The sequence below is a fragment of the Dermacentor variabilis genome, chromosome 6 (assembly GCF_050947875.1).
Source record: "Dermacentor variabilis isolate Ectoservices chromosome 6, ASM5094787v1, whole genome shotgun sequence".
Classification (NCBI taxonomy): domain Eukaryota; kingdom Metazoa; phylum Arthropoda; class Arachnida; order Ixodida; family Ixodidae; genus Dermacentor; species Dermacentor variabilis.
Window position 1 is genome coordinate 34,613,781 of NC_134573.1, and position 17,121 is coordinate 34,630,901.

General features: G+C 45.1%; 1 protein-coding gene across 1 annotated transcript; it reads left to right on the forward strand.

Moving 5' to 3' along the window:
- The first annotated feature begins 113 nt into the window (after positions 1-113).
- Clbn (Nuclear export mediator factor NEMF homolog Clbn) lies at positions 114-9,843 on the forward strand. Its single transcript, XM_075694938.1, has 2 exons — positions 114-919; positions 7,273-9,843. The coding sequence occupies exons 1-2, from the start codon at positions 348-350 to the stop codon at positions 9,662-9,664; spliced, it is 2,964 nt and encodes a 987-aa protein (XP_075551053.1). The 5' UTR covers positions 114-347; the 3' UTR covers positions 9,665-9,843.
- Positions 9,844-17,121: the final 7,278 nt, after the last annotated feature.

The window sequence follows — 17,121 nt, forward strand, 5'->3', positions numbered from 1 at the left end:
CTTTTACGGTATATTATTTTAGTATTCCTAATTATTTCTTAGTTAACAAGTGCTTTGTTAGTTTTACATTGCCGCATTGCAGTCTAAACGAATCCAAGACGAACACGATATACGACATCGTCTGCCTGTTCCTGCGTGCATGCGACGTTCGCATCTCGAATGAAAACACGCAGGCAGGATTTGACAGCTTGCGTGGAAAGCTGAGAACGTGCCGTGTGGTGCTTGACTTAAACGTAATGGACGTTTCAGTAACGCGTCGCGCCACAGAGATTGCTAGCTGCCGCACAGCCTCCGCGCACTGATCTGACCACGCGCATCGGCGGCGTTGAGCCGGGAGAGCCGAAACCATGAAGAGTCGCTTCAGCACCGTCGACATCCTCGCCATGGTCGCCGAGCTGCAGAAGAGCGTCGTCGGCATGCGAGTCGTACAGGTGTACGACGTCGACACTAAGACGTACTTGTTTAAACTGAGTCGACAGGAAGAGAAAGCCGTTCTGCTCATCGAGTCCGGCGTGCGACTGCACACCACGGAGTTCGCCTGGCCCAAAAACCAGAGCCCGTCGGGATTCGCCATGAAGCTGCGGAAGCACCTAAAGAACAAGCGCATCGAGCGGCTGGCACAGCTGGGAGCCGACCGCGTCGTCGACCTTCAGTTCGGCACGGGCGAAGCGGCCTACCACGTCATTCTCGAGCTGTACGACCGGGGCAACGTGGTGCTCACCGACGGCGACTACCTCATCCTGAACATCCTGAGGCCCCGTGCCCTGGGCAAGGACGAAGACGTCAAGCTCGTGGTGCGCGAGCGGTACCCAGTGGACGGCGCGCTCGCCGAGCCGCCCTCGCTCGACGCCGAGCTGCTGTCGGCGATGCTGGCGCAGGCGGCCCCGGGAGACACGCTTCGCAAGCTGCTCACGCCGAGGTACGGGCCTCCGAAGCGAGCGCGCGCCCGGCGGCAGTCTCGGAGAGCTTAGCGAGAAGGCCCGTTCCTATACGCACTAGCGGCACTGATCGGATTAGCGCTGCAAATGACGTAAGAGAATGGTGAGCAGCGCAAAAAGCTGTGGTAGTCGCACACGATAGCGGAGTAGTGGTGCTACGTAAGGAGCAAAATAAAAGGAGCGCAGTCGAAGAAAGCTTTCCCTAGCTATTACGTTCCGCAAGAGGTGGCAGATAGGATTTACGTGCCACGTACGGCTGTCAAGTGTCGTGCGCAGCGGGCAGCAGTGTGCATGTACGCATCACCGCATTACTCTGTCCATGCACAGCATCGAGTAGTTACAAGGGTAACGCACAGTGTTAAAAAAATCTGCATAGACAGTGGCTGCAGTTGCTATTCCACAATGCTTGTAAAACTGTTTGTAAAGAGTGCAGCTTATCCTCTTGTTTTAGTGTCTTGGCATGTGCACAAGGAAATTCAATTACCACAAAGTGGGACGTGAGTGTGAACACGTAAAGTTGGGTGATGTGCTTCACGGTCATGTTGGTGGGTGTGGCACGACTCGACAGCGATAGGCAGGAAGACGACACACTTGTATTGGCTCATAGCTGTAGTGTTTAGGATGAATGCTTGAAAGCATGCTCATGTGACAACCAAAACAAATGCTTATGTACATGGAAAGCTTACAAAGATAAGCCTTCGCAGATACGCCTTCGTATGCCAGTCTGAGCAACTGATGCATCATCGACATCTAAGCTGTATAAGCAACTGAAATGTATTTAACTGAGCTCGTTGGTTCATAGCTCAGACAAGTTCTGAACAGCTGAACTGAACAAAACAAAAAGGACTAAGCAACGCAGACAAGGATGTTGCTGTACTAGCAACTGAATTTATTTTGCACTTGCAGCTACATAGTGCACGCGCATTAACGAAAATACGGATACAAAGTGTCGGCGCTGCATATCAGCCGCATAGAGGGAGACAATAGGCGATTGCATGTCGCCTGACAAGATATATGTTTTCTTTAGTCGTCAAAGGTGTTGAGGGCTTGCTTATGCATATGCTTCCCTCCTTAGATATCTCAGTGGCCTGAAGAATTTCCCTTTCTTCTTGCATGGCACTTTTTGTTGAAATGATAACTTGATTAAGATTGTCTTGGCATGCTAATATTCTGCAACGGACTGCCAGGTTTCCACAGGTTGCGGTTGTCTAGAGTGAGGCTGCATGTTCTCTGGTCCACTCATTGAGGCATCATGCCCGATACAGGCACGGCCATATGATAAGGGGATGCAATACACGACAGCTTGCTGGCACTGTGCATATCTTGTGTTTCTTTTTTTTTGTTTTTCAGATTTCTACTTTCTTGTTGGCATTCACACGTCTGCACATGGTTAATGACATGTTTGGAGCTGAAAATACAGTTTTGAAGTCCCGTCTGTTAGCAATCTTTTTAAGCCCTTGACTCGCTTCATAAATATACGGAACGACGGCAGGTGGCCTTCTTGCTTCGTCTTCATCTGTCAAGTCTTGATGGGGTTCTTGTGTTTCAGCATCTAGAGCATCGTCTCACAGATGGCAACTAAAATCTCGTGGAGCATGATCTTCTTGCAGTCAATGATAAAACTGCAAAAGCATAGGAGGAGGGGAGCATGTGCATAAGCGTGCCCTCAGTAGTTTTGACTAAAGAAAAAGATTTCTTGATGGCAGGTGACTAGAATCACTACCGTCTCCTGTTACATTGCTGATACGAGGCATGGACACTATGTATTTATCTTTTGCTTTTTGCACTTGCACTACTATATATGCAGCCACAAGCATGAAAATTAATTCAGTTGTTAGTACAGTGATGTTCTCACCTGTCTTCATTAGTCCTTTGTTTTTTCAGTTCAGCTGTTCAAAACTCGGCATGTAAGCGAGTTCTCAATCCCTCAGGCAGTACTAGGGGTCTATTTGCTGGCTGTCCTTGGTGGTGATTCATCACTGACTGCTGCTTCGAGGCTCCCATGCAGACGGTGTTGCTGGCTGCTCTCTACCACCGCCGCAGCTGTGCAAACTTCTAGATGACCCCCAACATGGTGCCTGTTGCCTGTTGCAACATGGTGCCATGGTGCCAGACACGAGTCTAAAAAAATTATGGATGATTGGCTGAAAGAATTGCACAGTGAAGCTGTTATCTATTCGTGTGAGGTGTACATGAGGTAACCTTTATTTTATAGTCATTGATAATTATGTTCCAGTGCAGAAGTTCGACTCTGATGCATGTTGCATTGCTTATCTATACCAAGCATGGTGCCACATGCCAGCCTTCACAACATGAAAACAGTTGTGAAACTCCTCTTAACAGCTTTGCTGTGAAACTAACAGCAAATTTATTGTAGTTACTGGAGCACTTGCATTTCAAGAGAGATATGCTGAGACCTTGCCATAAATAGCACTGTGCATTTAATCAGCGCATACAAGACGGTGTCTTACTTTAAGAGCCTTTGAACAGAATGCCTAGAAAGCTTGTGTTGCACACTGAATGTTGTAAAGTCCCATCCTAGACGTGCGCTGCTGCAGGGATTTTTCAAAAAGAGTTTATAGATGGGCAAATTGAATGTTGCAAGGCAAAGGTGCAAAGAGCTGAAGTACTCTCCCTGGCGTAGGGGTTCCCTTTTATTGCCTTATGCTGAAGGCCGATGTGCCCAAGCATTGAAATTAGACCAAATTGCCATTCCTAATAAAGTGTTAAATCTCTCTTTCATTTTCTTGACCAGCAGCCACAAGCGACACCCCTCCTCTACCTTGTTCTATGTTAGAGCCAGAAGAACAGCTTATGTTGCTGGTCCCACCTTCGTGTAAAGCTTCCGCTCATTTTTTGTGGTCGGAGGTTGGACTCTGTGCCGACGCACGGGGCAGATGCACGCGCCTGCCCAAGTTGCAGTGTGTATTTGTTACCAAATGCAAACTGCTGTAGCTCTTGGAGATGCCCTTGCTGTCCACTTACCACTACGCTTCAGGTGTATTTGTTAACAGCTCCGTTCTCTACAGAACAACACAATGAAACAAGCTATGCCTAAATATTTGCACTCAAAAAATGTACACCGTTCAGTGTGCCATTTCTTTAATTAAGCAAATGGTGTCTTGGAGGGCTTGGCTATTTGCTTACATTGGCAATCATTGTCAATGGTGTCTGCACAAGTTTTTTCTTTTATTCTTTCTTTTTTTTTCGTCTCTTTTTTTCTTTCTTGTGCGGTGTACTCCTGGCAATGGTTTTGTGTGCTGTGCATTTTTCATAAATCGCCACGTTGCTTCTGGCTACTCGTGTGATCTCTCATGTGGTAGGCGACACTTGTGAGATTGTTTTTTTGCAGGCACACAGGGGCTGCCTGCTCTGAGACTAAGGGCACATGGGCTTTCGTTAGAATTTTTAACCGCTCTTGCGTTGTACATTCGCCTGGCCTTATCACGTCCTTATCAAATGATCTATGTGTTGGGCTTGTTTGTTTGCAATAGCCAAAACTTGTGAACGACTGTTTTAGCCGTTTACTCCGTTGAGTGTATGTTCTCATCAGTTTCTTCTCTTTGAATAGAGTTAAACCTCATGAATTTTGGAGAATGATGATGCATCATTATTGAAATGGCCACATTTATGGGGAAAGAAAGCATAGCAGTTGCCAGTAAATTCACGACGTCCTAGTCCTCCCGTGATAGACAGTGTCAGTAAGGATGTGTATGCTACTGGTGCAGCTTTAAGAAGTAATTGTGAGGAAATGACGTATGAGTTGTGAGTCTGCACATTTTTATTGTCAGTGAAATCTTCAGTTACTAGAAATTGAATTCATAGTGGAGGCAACAATGCAGCTGGTGCACAGGAAATTCTAATACGACAAAAGTAGAAGACTTATGACAGACTCTCTGCCCTTCAGCGTCACTTTCAGCCCTCGTCTTGTCGCCTGTGGTTCTTGTTTCTTTGGACAGCAGAAAATGTTTCCAAGAGACTGAGTTCCCCGAATGTTGTTGGTGGAAGCAATAAAGAAACGGTGTAATATTGGCTCATGCTCATAGTTCAGGCAGACTTTTCCCATTAAAATACGGAATTTCATAAATCTGTTTATGAATGCAACAATACAAAAAAAATTTTTTTGTGGACAGATGAACCATCATTTGTAAGCCTATATAGAATAATTGTCCGAACATAGTATCTTTGAGTTGGCCATTAGTTTTTCAATTGCTCTCATAAATACAAATAGGCAATCGTACATCAAGGCACAAAATCTGAAGATTACTGCTAGCAAAGGCTGTGTAAGCGGTACTGAATATTTCACAAATAAAAGCAGCAGGCACACATGACAATTCTGGCGTAATCTGCGGCTCTTTTGCCTCAAGATCTTACGATGTGGCATTTCATGCCAGTCGCAGTTAATATCGTGCTTGAACACATTACTTGCTTCTTTTATCCAGCCTAACGAGACAACAACAGAGAATAAATACAGAATTATGAAACAGTGGCACTATCTGTTAAGGCAAAACACTGCACACACTTTATTTTGCCGTTTGGACCACTGTGATGTAATACACTCTGCGGTAGGAATACATTTTGGAAGGCAGAAAAATTACGGGGAAAGGAAGGGACCACGTGCCTGTGTCCCAACGGCGAAGCAATTTTTGGGCTAAAAGGACGGAGTGGTGGACTGAACGGAGGGCATCGGGCGAGCTTTTGCTGCTGCGTTAGAGTGCACTTTTGCCCGATAGGTCACTGTACTGGTCGTGACCATGTCCTTGCACTAAGTGTTAAATGCACGATGAATGGGCATCACCTGTGACAATTGTGGGTGTCTGCAAATTTGTGGCATCATGGAAACTCTTGTGTTGCTGTTGGGAGTCAGTGCAGATGTTGATCGCAATAGGCTGCTCAGCATATTGGCAGCTTTGATTGCATCATGCACTACCTGCAGCTCAAGTAGTAAGGTCTCTGGATTATTTGTTATGAATTGCTAATGACAGGCTGGCCTTCATCGCTATTGGGCATGCAGTGCAATTATAGTTATAATAAACTAACCACATTATTCTTTACAAACTCCAGGGCAGCAGTAGTTCACAGGGTCCCATGCTGTGCCTACATATTCTTTCGTTTTGTTATGGTTTTTATGGAATGAGGGCAACAGAAATGTTGTGGCATATGTAGGATGACATGTGGTTAGCGTTATTAACAATCTATTCATTGTTGCTCGTCTAATTGATGTTACATGCAATTTGAAGACTGAAGTAGTTAGGAAGAGTGACAAGTACCAAAACAGGCTAAATGTTTGCATCAAGTTCCAAAACAGGCTAAATGTTCGTATTTCAGGAAACGTGCACAACCTTGGCCTTGCTTCCATTTGGCTCCATTAATCGTTGTTTAGATCAAGATACATCAGTAGTGTTAGGCTTAAGAGTGCTAAGCTCATCATTGTTATTGTTTTCGAAAAATATTATGCAATCACCAGCAAATAGAAACCTAGGAAGAAACTCGTTGACATGTATCAGGAACAAGATGGTCTTAAGGTGGACCCCCTGTTGAGCACCGGAAATGTGCATTAGCAAGGGTTAGAAATCGCAACTGTCAGCAATAGTAAATTGCTTATGCTTAACATTCCATCCACCTTAATGGGCTCAGGTTATGGCAACTTAGTTTATGGAACAGCAGCCTGTGCCTTTCATATCCCCATTGTTTCCTTTAGACGTTAAGCCCTGTGAATCAAGTAGACACCTATGACACACCTTGTTAGGCACTTCCGAAAGATCTAAAAATATGTAGTCTGCGCAGTATAATTAATTATGCAGTGTAACGAGTGAAAGAAAAGGGTTATACATATCATGCAGAAGCCACCGTCATGCTTTGCTGATGTGAAAAAAAAGAACTACCTTCTAAGAAGGCAATTAAATTCATGACAATGAAATGTGTTAGTAAGGATAATAGGGCAGTAATTTACAACATTTATTACGTGATTTACGCAGTGAAATTGGAAAGAAGGCCAGATGTGGCAAGGGATTCGTGGAAAAGTTTAGTTATCATGGAACTATAAGCAGAAGTGCTTCTTGCTAATTTAGTATTTATAGAATCATAATCAAAAGAGTTTCTATATTCCAGTGAATTACTTTTCAACGCCTTTCAGATGGCACTTCAAGCACAGTGCACCAAAGTTGCATTATGGACTCAACACCTTCTTTTTTGTGGCCACTTACAGGTTTCTGTGAGATTCTCTAGCTTTCTAATACGCAACTTTCAGGTTGTTTTCATTTTCTGTGTGTTCTTCATTGCACACCATTCTTCAGAAACCATTATCTCATTTCATTCCTTTTTTTTCTCCCAGGAATCTGTATGGTCCAGCCCTTCTTGAACATGTGTTGTTGGGCCATGGCCTCTCTTGTGGGGCCAAGATCAGCACACTTCCAGCTGAAGGTCTCGCTGAAAAAGTCCTGGAATGCTTGCATGATGCAGATGCCATCATGGCACGGGCAAAGGCCGAGTCATGCAAGGGTTACATTGTTCAGCGGATCGAGCAACGAATCCAGCCAGCTGAGGATGGAAGCACTGAAATCGCGACTTACCAGGAGTTCCACCCATTCCTCTGGCGCCAGCATGACGGCTCTGCTGGAATGGGCACCACTTCCACGATTGAGCTACCATCGTTCAGCACTGCAGTCGACCAGTTCTTCTCCAGCGTCGAAATGCAGAAGATCACCCTCCGCGCCCACCAACGTGAAAAAGAGGCGCTTAAAAAACTGGAGAACATCCGCACGGACCACGAAAAGAGAATTCAGGCCCTTCAAGAGGTGCAACAAGTGGACGTGCGGAAGGCTGAGCTAATTGAGGTGAACCTGGACCTGGTGGAACGTGCCCTGTGTGTTGTGCGCAGTGCTCTCGCTAACCAGATTGGCTGGGCAGAGATCACAGAGTTGCTCAAAGAAGGCCAGGAGCAAGGTGACCCTATGGCTCGTTCCATCCGTAAGCTCAAGCTTGAGACAAACCACTTTGAGATGCTTCTTAGGGACCCGTACGATGAAGCCGAGGAAGCCTTGGTCGACATTGACATCGACCTGTCTGCATACGCAAATGCACGCAAGTACTATGATCAAAAAAAGCACGCAGCGGGCAAGCAGCAGAAGACAATAGAGTCGTCCGCAAAGGCTTACAAGTCGGCTGAAAAGAAGACACGCGAGGCACTCAAGCAAGTAGCACTGACCACCAACATTGCGAAAGCACGAAAGGCATTCTGGTTTGAGAAGTTGTTCTGGTTCGTCAGCTCGGGGGACTACTTGGTCGTTGGAGGTCGTGATGCACAGCAGAATGAGGCCATTGTGAAAAAGTATTTGCGCCCTGGTGACATTTATGTGCACGCAGACCTCCATGGTGCTAGCAGCATCGTCATCAAGAATCCAACAGGGGCGCCTGTGCCACCCAAGACCTTGAATGAGGCTGGAACCATGGCCATCTGCTACAGTGCAGCCTGGGATGCCAAGGTGGTCACTAGTGCGTGGTGGGTACATCACCACCAGGTGTCTAAGACAGCACCGACAGGGCAGTACTTGACTCCAGGAGCCTTCATGATTCGTGGCAAGAAGAACTATCTGCCACCTTCCTATCTCATCATGGGCTTTGGCTTTTTGTACAAGCTGGATGAAGAGAGTATCGAGCGGCACCGGGGAGAGCGCAAGGTGCGCGTGGCTGAGGACGAGACCGAGGCCAGCACAGAACCACCAGAAGAAGGACCCGAGTTGGAAATGTCCGAAGAGTCAGACTCTGAGAAGGGCAGTGTCAAGGGTGACGGCGATGCAGACAGTACAAAAGGTGATGCGGAACTGTTCCCTGACACAGTGGTCAAGCTTCCTCACGAGTTGGAAGCAGCAACGAATGAGCACGACGACCAAGATACAGCTGAGGAGATTGTATATTCACAGCCAGTGAAAGGGTTACATGTCAGTCGCAAACCACAAGCCAAGCCAAAGCCTGAGCCACCTCCAAAAGAAGTGCCACCTGCTACAAACACTGAAAAGGTGGTAAAGCCTAAGAGAGGAACACATGGAAAGTTGAAGAAGATCAAAGAAAAGTACAAGGACCAGGACGAGGATGAGCGTCGTCTGCGCATGGAGATCCTGGCATCTGCAGGTGCTCCAAAAGAGACGAAGAGTCGCAAGCAAAAAAAAGGCAAGAAGGAACCTGGGCAGGCAGCCCCCAGCAAGGGGAAGCAGCCAAAGCCCAAGCCATTGGCAAAGCTAGAACAAATACCTGGTGCGGTAGAAACAAATGAGGCCGATGAGGTAGCGGCAGATAATGAGCAAGGGTCAAAACAGGAAGAGATCAAACAGAAAGTGGGCAGCAACAAAGTTGCACCACCAGTAGAGGACGAGGACTTGCAGGCTGATCCAGAAGAGGATGAAGACGAAGGCAACATTGGTGATGAGCAGCAGAGGCTTCTAGCTTCACTGACAGGTTGCCCAGTGGCTGAAGATGGTCTCTTGTTTGCCGTGCCTGTGTGCGCGCCCTATGCAGCCATTCAGAACTACAAGCACAAAGTGAAAGTGACGCCTGGCACGGGGCGGAGGGGAAAGGCAGCCAAGACAGCACTGTCGGTCTTCCTGCTGGACAAGAACACCAGTCCACGGGAGCGGGACCTTCTGCGCGTGACCAAGGACCAAGACATTTCTCGAAACATCCCTGGCAAAGTCAAACTCTCAGCACCTCACTTGCAGAAACGAAAGTGACCTTGTGTTTAGCTGCAGAAATGCTTGACAGCGCCACCTGTGTACAGATGCAAAAGTGGATCGTCTTCTTCATTGCCAAGCTTGTTGTTTAGGACAATTGTGCAGAGTGAGGTGTGGAACGGAACACCAGGACGAAACAGCGGCTTTGTGTTCAGAATAAACATGTTAAGTTAAACCAACCTGGTAGTATATCACCTTTATGATTGTGGAAATGTTCTTTAGAGTTGCTGTTTCAGCAAAGGAAAAGCACTCCTTACAGACCTTGTGTTGCCAGTAGCACTGAACTGGCTGTACAGTGGCAACATTGGCTTCTGTTCTAATCTGCCCAGTTTATATATTTGTGCAATTCCGCACAAATATATAATGTCTGCATTTCATGACTTTTTTTGTGTGTTGTCCATAGCTCTTGCAGAGTAGTTTGCACTAAGACCTCAGAAGATGCATTAGGGGTAATGCTAGCAGTGCTTCTGATGTTGCTGTGCCCAGCATGAAAGCTATTGCCATGTTGAGGTTGTGTGAAGAAGTTACATTGTAGGATGTAAAAATACACACAGCATGCTTACCAGTTGTAATAACACACAAAATCTGTTTTAGCAGTGTGTGTTTCATTGCAGCATTATAAACCATCGTCATACTGAATGCTTGGGATTTTTTGCACGAGCAGTTTAAACAGCATGGTTCGTGGATCAGAAACAACTTGCTTATTTTTAAAAATGCCACTCAAGGCATTCCTGGTCATTGCACCTTTCTTCTGGAATGTTATCTCAGTCACTGCCAAATACATTATTCTATCTTGAAAGGTAAAAATCAATAAACATATGAACAACCAGTTCTCTATTGTTCTCAGCTTACTGCTGTGCAAAAAAAAAAAAATATTTACAGGAGAAAGATGATATTGTTCATGTGTTGTTAATTATCCACTAGTCTGTGTGCACCTGCATTACCACCTGTCCCAGTTTTCAGCTGGTGAACAATTTCTAGCAGATGCTGCTGCTTCAACTCCCTTACTGGCTTGCATTTGCTGGTTTTGTAGTCTGGCATTGATGAACTATTGAGAAAAACCACATTGCAAACAATTATCACTTGAGTGAAGTGAAAGGCAAAGTAAAATTATTCAATTTTTTAAAACAAGAAATGCTTTTAGCTCCCATTGTGAGCGACATTCAAGTGACCTTAAGTCAAAAGCCAGAACCATTATCCGGGCTCTCAAACGAGATCATCCGGGAACCAGTCAAGACTGCATTACGTACGCTAGTTACTTCCCAAATGAGTTACAAAAATATTGCTTCTAAGTTCTTTTTAATGTTTGTTTACGATATCAATGATGCTGTAACTTCCAGTGTGCTGAAGTTTTATTTGTCATTTCCAATAGCAACTGTAGAACGATTGACATTTGGGTGCGTTGGTACATGTTCAACATCTTGAAGGGGCAGGGCAATATGACGAAGACAGAAGGCAGGAACACACAGGACAGTGCTGATGAACATCTTGAAGGGGCAGCGCAATATGACAAAGAACACACAGGACAGCGCTGTCCTGTGTGTTCCTGCCTTCTGTCTTTGTCATATTGCGCTGCCCCTTCAAGATGTTCATCCAATGGCAACGTTCAAAAGGCAGACACAGGGCACAGTACACTTGATTGCCATGTTTTGTGCTGAGTGCTCTTTTCAGTGCCAGCGGTGTACGAGTTCTGTGGTGCGTCTGGCACACCGGCAGTGTCCGGCACGCCGTGAATGACCATTTGACTGAGACGAAACTTGCGATGAACTCCTGTATGTGACAGCAAACTCTTGCGTCCATATGGACCAATGCACAGTGTGGCATGGTGCAGTGTGATGTGGTGGACTGTGCTGTTGCGAATGTGGCACTACACCCATTTTAAAATTGTGGCTAGTTACTACTCCATCCAATCTGCTTTGCCGGTAGCCATTTAATGCTTACATTTACTGTCGAATGCAGGTTAGCCAGCAATTATTTATTAACAATATTTTACTGCTTTCTTATTTTTTAGCATCCTCAATTGCTGTGTATGTATGTTGCATGTAGTCGTATACTCTACTTTTAAGATAGTTTTTTTTTTGTCTTCAGTATGTGTTTAAAATATTTTTTCAAATCAAATACAGTGACTCTCCCAACACCCCCACCAATTTCTAGCCGAGTGTTGGTTTCCATTGCAGCAAAGGTGGCAACCCGAGTATTGTCATGTTGAACCCTGTAAACCATGTAAAAAAGCTACTATTGCGATGGAATAGGACATCCTCCAAAGTGCACCTATGTCAGTGCATGGTCCCAGCATTGAGGCAGGTTGTCATATACATTCTGTGCACTGTGGTGTACACTTTATTGTAATACCATCACACGCGAATGAAGTGGCAACTGAATGATATCACTATAATCCACATGCTAAGATTTATATGCCAGTTATGTGCAAATATTGCTAAGACAAGAAATTTGCATTGGCAATACAGTAGTGCTAGTTATTTCACACTTGGAAGTGGCTGCTTATGTTAGAGCTCGGAGCTTGACGAGCGTGGTGGCAGTGCTTGCTGACTGTTGAGACTGCATGCGTGACAGCAGTTGCAGCACAGGCGTACGAGTGGCCAGACGGCATACGTCATATGTTGGAGCCAAGGTTTCGACAGTGTGACTTGCCCCGACAAATTTCCTTGTTGGCTCCAGTGACATCCTGCGTTCAGCTGCTCTTAAAGGACCAGGAAAGGCAAACGCTAAGTAAAGCTAAAGTGATAGATTAGTGCTCGAGAATCTCTAAGGTGTCAATGTTATCGCGAACAGAGCCTTCATAATCGAGAAACTGAGGTCAATGCAAGACGTGATTAGAGACTTCAACATTCAAGCACTTGCCCAATGACGAAAGCACTCCTCAGTTAAATTCTGTCATTAGTACTTAACAACTCGTTGCAAAAAACATCCTCGTATTATAAGATCAAATAGAATGCTACTTGTCCAGTTCCATTTCATGGTTAGAAAAAAGAACTCATTGAAATTACCATTAACAATGACGCGTGCGGCCGAAATGTTTCGTTTTCACTCGACTCTGCACGACCCACGCTTATGCGTTAAGAGTAGGGAGGAGGGAAGAGAAAAGTAGAAGGCAGGGAGGTTAACCAGAATAACGTCCGGTTGGCTACCCTACACCGGGGGAATGGGAAAGGGGAAAACAAAGATCACAGGGAGAGAGAGGAGGGAAGGAAAGAAGGAAATTGCGGCGAGTTCACTGACACGTGAGGTCTTACAGAAATTGCATATGCGTTAAGAGTACTTTCCTGATTGTGTAGTGCTGCCATGGTTCTGCTGGCTCGCGAAACTCTCATAAACTGCAAGTAGCAGAGAATTCAACTTCCATGTAATATCTTGGGATGCCTGAACGGTCTGAGCCACTTGACCAAGAAGCAGCTGCAGTGGTGAATCCGACGCTCTGTCTTGGCTCGGTGCCACTGTTTGTCGGACGCCGTTTTATTCACCGACGGCAGCAAACGGCGGTGATGGCTTATGCAACGTCACCACACCCCAGGTTGGGTGGTGGGAGATTTGAATTTCGAAAAAGGTATCCAGGCCCTTTAGGTACAATTTTCCTATAAACGAAATCTTTTCTTGGCATGACAGAAGCGTTGCGAGGTTTCTGGAAAGGTTTTTAAACAGTCCATGTTGACTTAGTATTTGCCTTTAGTGACCCTTCAATTACTTTGTCTCCATTTTCTTGTGACACCTCGTTTTTGTTCGCAGCACAGAGTTACGTGAGCTTCAGCACTGTAATGTTTTAAAACAACACTGTCTTTGCGAACCCTGCCAGACTTTGTTGACCGTAGCTGCTGCTTTGCTGAATAGAGCAAGTGCGCGTGAGAGTGCCTGCATACAAAAGCACGTGCTGGTATCCATTTTTCCAAAGACACAGGAATGAAACGGGTGAATAGTACTCAGTCTTACAGTCTTTCACATCATACTGTTCTCTTGCATACACCTCTCCTCACCAATCTTAAGAAACATTAAACACCACCTTCATCCTTGTGACATCGCTGCATTAATGTTTGGCAGCGTGCACTCTCGTGAACTGCTGTTTACATTTTGGCATGGCTTCTGAACAGTGTAGTACATAAACAAAACATTGCACAACTTGAATAACATTTTTGTCGCAAGCGGACGAGGGTAGAAGGGAGGTGCTGAAAACACAATGTGCTAACTTCAAGTTATACACAGAAAAAAACACCCTTATACACCCTGCACAGTAGCGTCCCACCTGATCCATACGTGAACTGAGCTTTCCAAAAAGGATGTTTATCTAGCACGTCTAAGAATCTAACAGCTTTGACCACTCCGATTGATAGCCTGTACCTCACCGATTTCACGCACATCTTTATTTCTGTGCCTGGCCAGAACCACACGATCACCAAGCAAAGGAATGCCGCCGCATTCGTGGCAGTGAACAGACAGATGACCGTCATGGTAACTTTTCACGTTTAAACAATAGTGCTCTCTCAAGTGGTCATTTAAGACACCGTCCTGTCCATCCTTTTCTTGCCACAGGACAGCGGCAACTCGTACACCACTGCCTCGTCACAATCCAGAAAAGGAGTTCGACGTCTCTTGGAACACCCAAGCTCAGATTTTCGGCATCGGTCTCTCAGCCGACACATACTCCTAAGTTTTTCTGGAGCTGAAAAAACAACTGTGTTGACACGGTAGGGTGCAACCATTACCTTTCGCTACAAACCAAAGGTAGCAGTTGTGCTCTACCTATGCAGGATGGTACACTGTATTTAAAAAATTGCTTAGTCGCATCAGCGCATACTCGTATATTCATACACATGCATTACATGTATAATATTTCATATGTATAATATTTCATACATATGTAACATAGTCTAACAATGTATACATGATTTATAGATACATTACATATATACATGTTTTACATATACATTTTACCTTTGCATATTTCTTGTTGATTGTTTCTGATCAGTACATACCGCGTGTACAAGGTATTTGAGAATATTATGACGACTTCATGAATAGCAACAATATTCTTGACAAGAATCAAAGTTATTCACAACAAAATTATTGCGCCGTCTCTTCTAGCATTGCTTTCTAGGCCTGTTGAATAATATTATCTTCAGCATCACTTATTTACTGTTCAGCTGCAATAATGGCGGCATACTCAGATCAGTTAGTGCATGTTGATGTTGAGCAGTGGGTTGACAAAGTAGCCCTTAGGAAGTTTTCAACATGATGTGGTTGTTTATTAGCCTCTACATATCAGTTGTGCTACCCATACGTGGCAGCACAGCAGATTTATCTTACAAAGTAGGACACCCAATTGAGAGTGGTGGGGTCGCAGAAGTTAACAGCCATGCACTGTTGGATCATGCAGGTCTTGTCGGAGCAAGCTGATTTATTGCTCAGAGTGGTGCTGAACAACATTGTGCAAAGAAAGCTTAGCTCTTGACTGTGCCACTTGAAGTGTCCGTTGCCTGGGTGGCTATTCTACCAGTTGGACATGCTCATTTCATCTGCTGCTGATCTCTGTTTCGTCTGCTGCTGAAGTGCTAATTGGCTGGGGGCGCCTGCCTCCTTCCAACGCATACCCAAGCCCAGACAATCAGAACTACTGCAGCAGACAAAATGGATATGTCCACTATGTGAACACTTGTAGAATACTCTCCCCCCGCCACTTGTTGTTGCCCCAGCCAAAAAAGAAACAATTTGGCAACGGCCTGGAAGATGGCTGTCTCCATGTTGCCATGGTCGGCATGTAAGGCAACTACGACAGTGTGTGGCTACACATGCTGCGTCATGCTGAAAGTTGCTATCCTGTAATAAATGTGATAGATAGACGACAGAGGTTTGATGTTGCCAAAGTTAAGTGCCTAGCCATACAGAATGAGAATTTCAATATTTATGGCAATGCGAAGCCATGTCCTAAAATAACTCTCACACACAGCACCATTTCTGTTTTACTGTACTAACCTGTACAGTATTTAATACTTGTAGCACCAAAGGGCATGGGAGGTTGCATTGATTACATGATCAGTGTTACATCATCATAGTTACTATGAGAACACAGGTGTGACGCAGCAAAGGTCCTTGGGAAGGAATTTTACTGACAAATGTGCGTACTTATGCGACAAGAGGAAAATATAGGCAGCAAACAAAAATTATATTTTTATGTTGCAACATTAATTATATCTTACTACAGTAATTACTTCAACATCATTAGTTGTCTGTCATGATAAACATAAGCTCATGTGAAGCATCATCATCAGCCTATTTATGTCCACTGCAGGATGAAGGCCTCTCCCTGTGATCTCCAATTACCCCTGTCCTGCACCAACCGATTCCAACTAGCACCAGCAAATTTCCTAATTTCATCGCACCACCTAGTCTTCTGCCGTCCTCCACTGCGCTTCCCTTCTCTTGGTACCCATTCTGTCACCATAATGGTCCAACAATTATCTAATCTGCGCATTACATGACCTGGCCCAGTGCCATCTTTTTTCTCTTGTTGTCTAATAGAATACTGTCTATGCCCTTTGCTCTCTGATTCAAACCGCTCTCTTTCTGTCTCTTAAAGTTATGCCTGGCATTCTTTGTTCCATTGCTCTTTGCACGGTCCTTAACTTGTCCTCATGCTTCTTTGTCAGTCTCCGAGTCTCTGCCCCATATGTCAGCACCGGTGAAATGCGCTGATTGTATACTTTCATTTTCAATGATAACGGTAAGCTCCCAGTCAGGAGCTCACAATGTCTGCCGTATGCGATCCAACCCATTTTTATTCTTCTCTGAATTTCCTTCTCATGGTCAGGGTTCCCTGTGATTAGTTGACGAAGGTAAACATACTCCTCCACAGACTCTAGAGGCTGACTTGCGATCTTGAACTCTACTCTTGTTCCCTTGCCCGGTTATTTATCATTATCTTTGTTGTTCTGCATATTAATCTTCAACCCCACTCTTACACTCTCCCTGTTAAGGTCCTCAGTCAATTTTAGTTTACGTTGACATCCAGCTGATGCTGCTCAGAGTGGTCTATAAAGCACACTTCTGATTGCCAGTTGTACTAGTTTAGGCATGTCCCAGAAGCATCAGATGACTACAAAATTATACATCACTGATAAACATTCTTGGTACTCGCAGAATGAACAAGAAAGGCAAGAGCTAACAAATTTAATTCATTCTATAATACCTTCTACGACGTACGGGACACATGAAATACCTCTTACTTCTAGCGCTTGTTTTGGTAGCATGTTAAACCAATCAGTGGTGTGAGAATAGGATAGGATAGGAATAAACTTTATTTGTCCAACGGTTGTTGATGTTGGTGCCCGGGGCTAGGCTGCCAGAGTTCCATCGCCCGAGGAAAATCTTTCGAGATCCTCGGCAACGGCCCTGGCCCGCTGGACGGCCCACTCCTGGTCTTCGGGTGCCTCGCTGAGGAGGGCGGCTTG

Bases quoted from the DNA above. Each gene is read 5' to 3' on its own strand.
- Clbn (XM_075694938.1), top strand. From the start codon at position 348: ATGAAGAGTCGCTTCAGCACCGTCGACATCCTCGCCATGGTCGCCGAG. The intron at 920-7,272 runs GTACGGGCCTCC...TTTTTCTCCCAG, and splicing joins CGCAAGCTGCTCACGCCGAG to GAATCTGTATGGTCCAGCCC.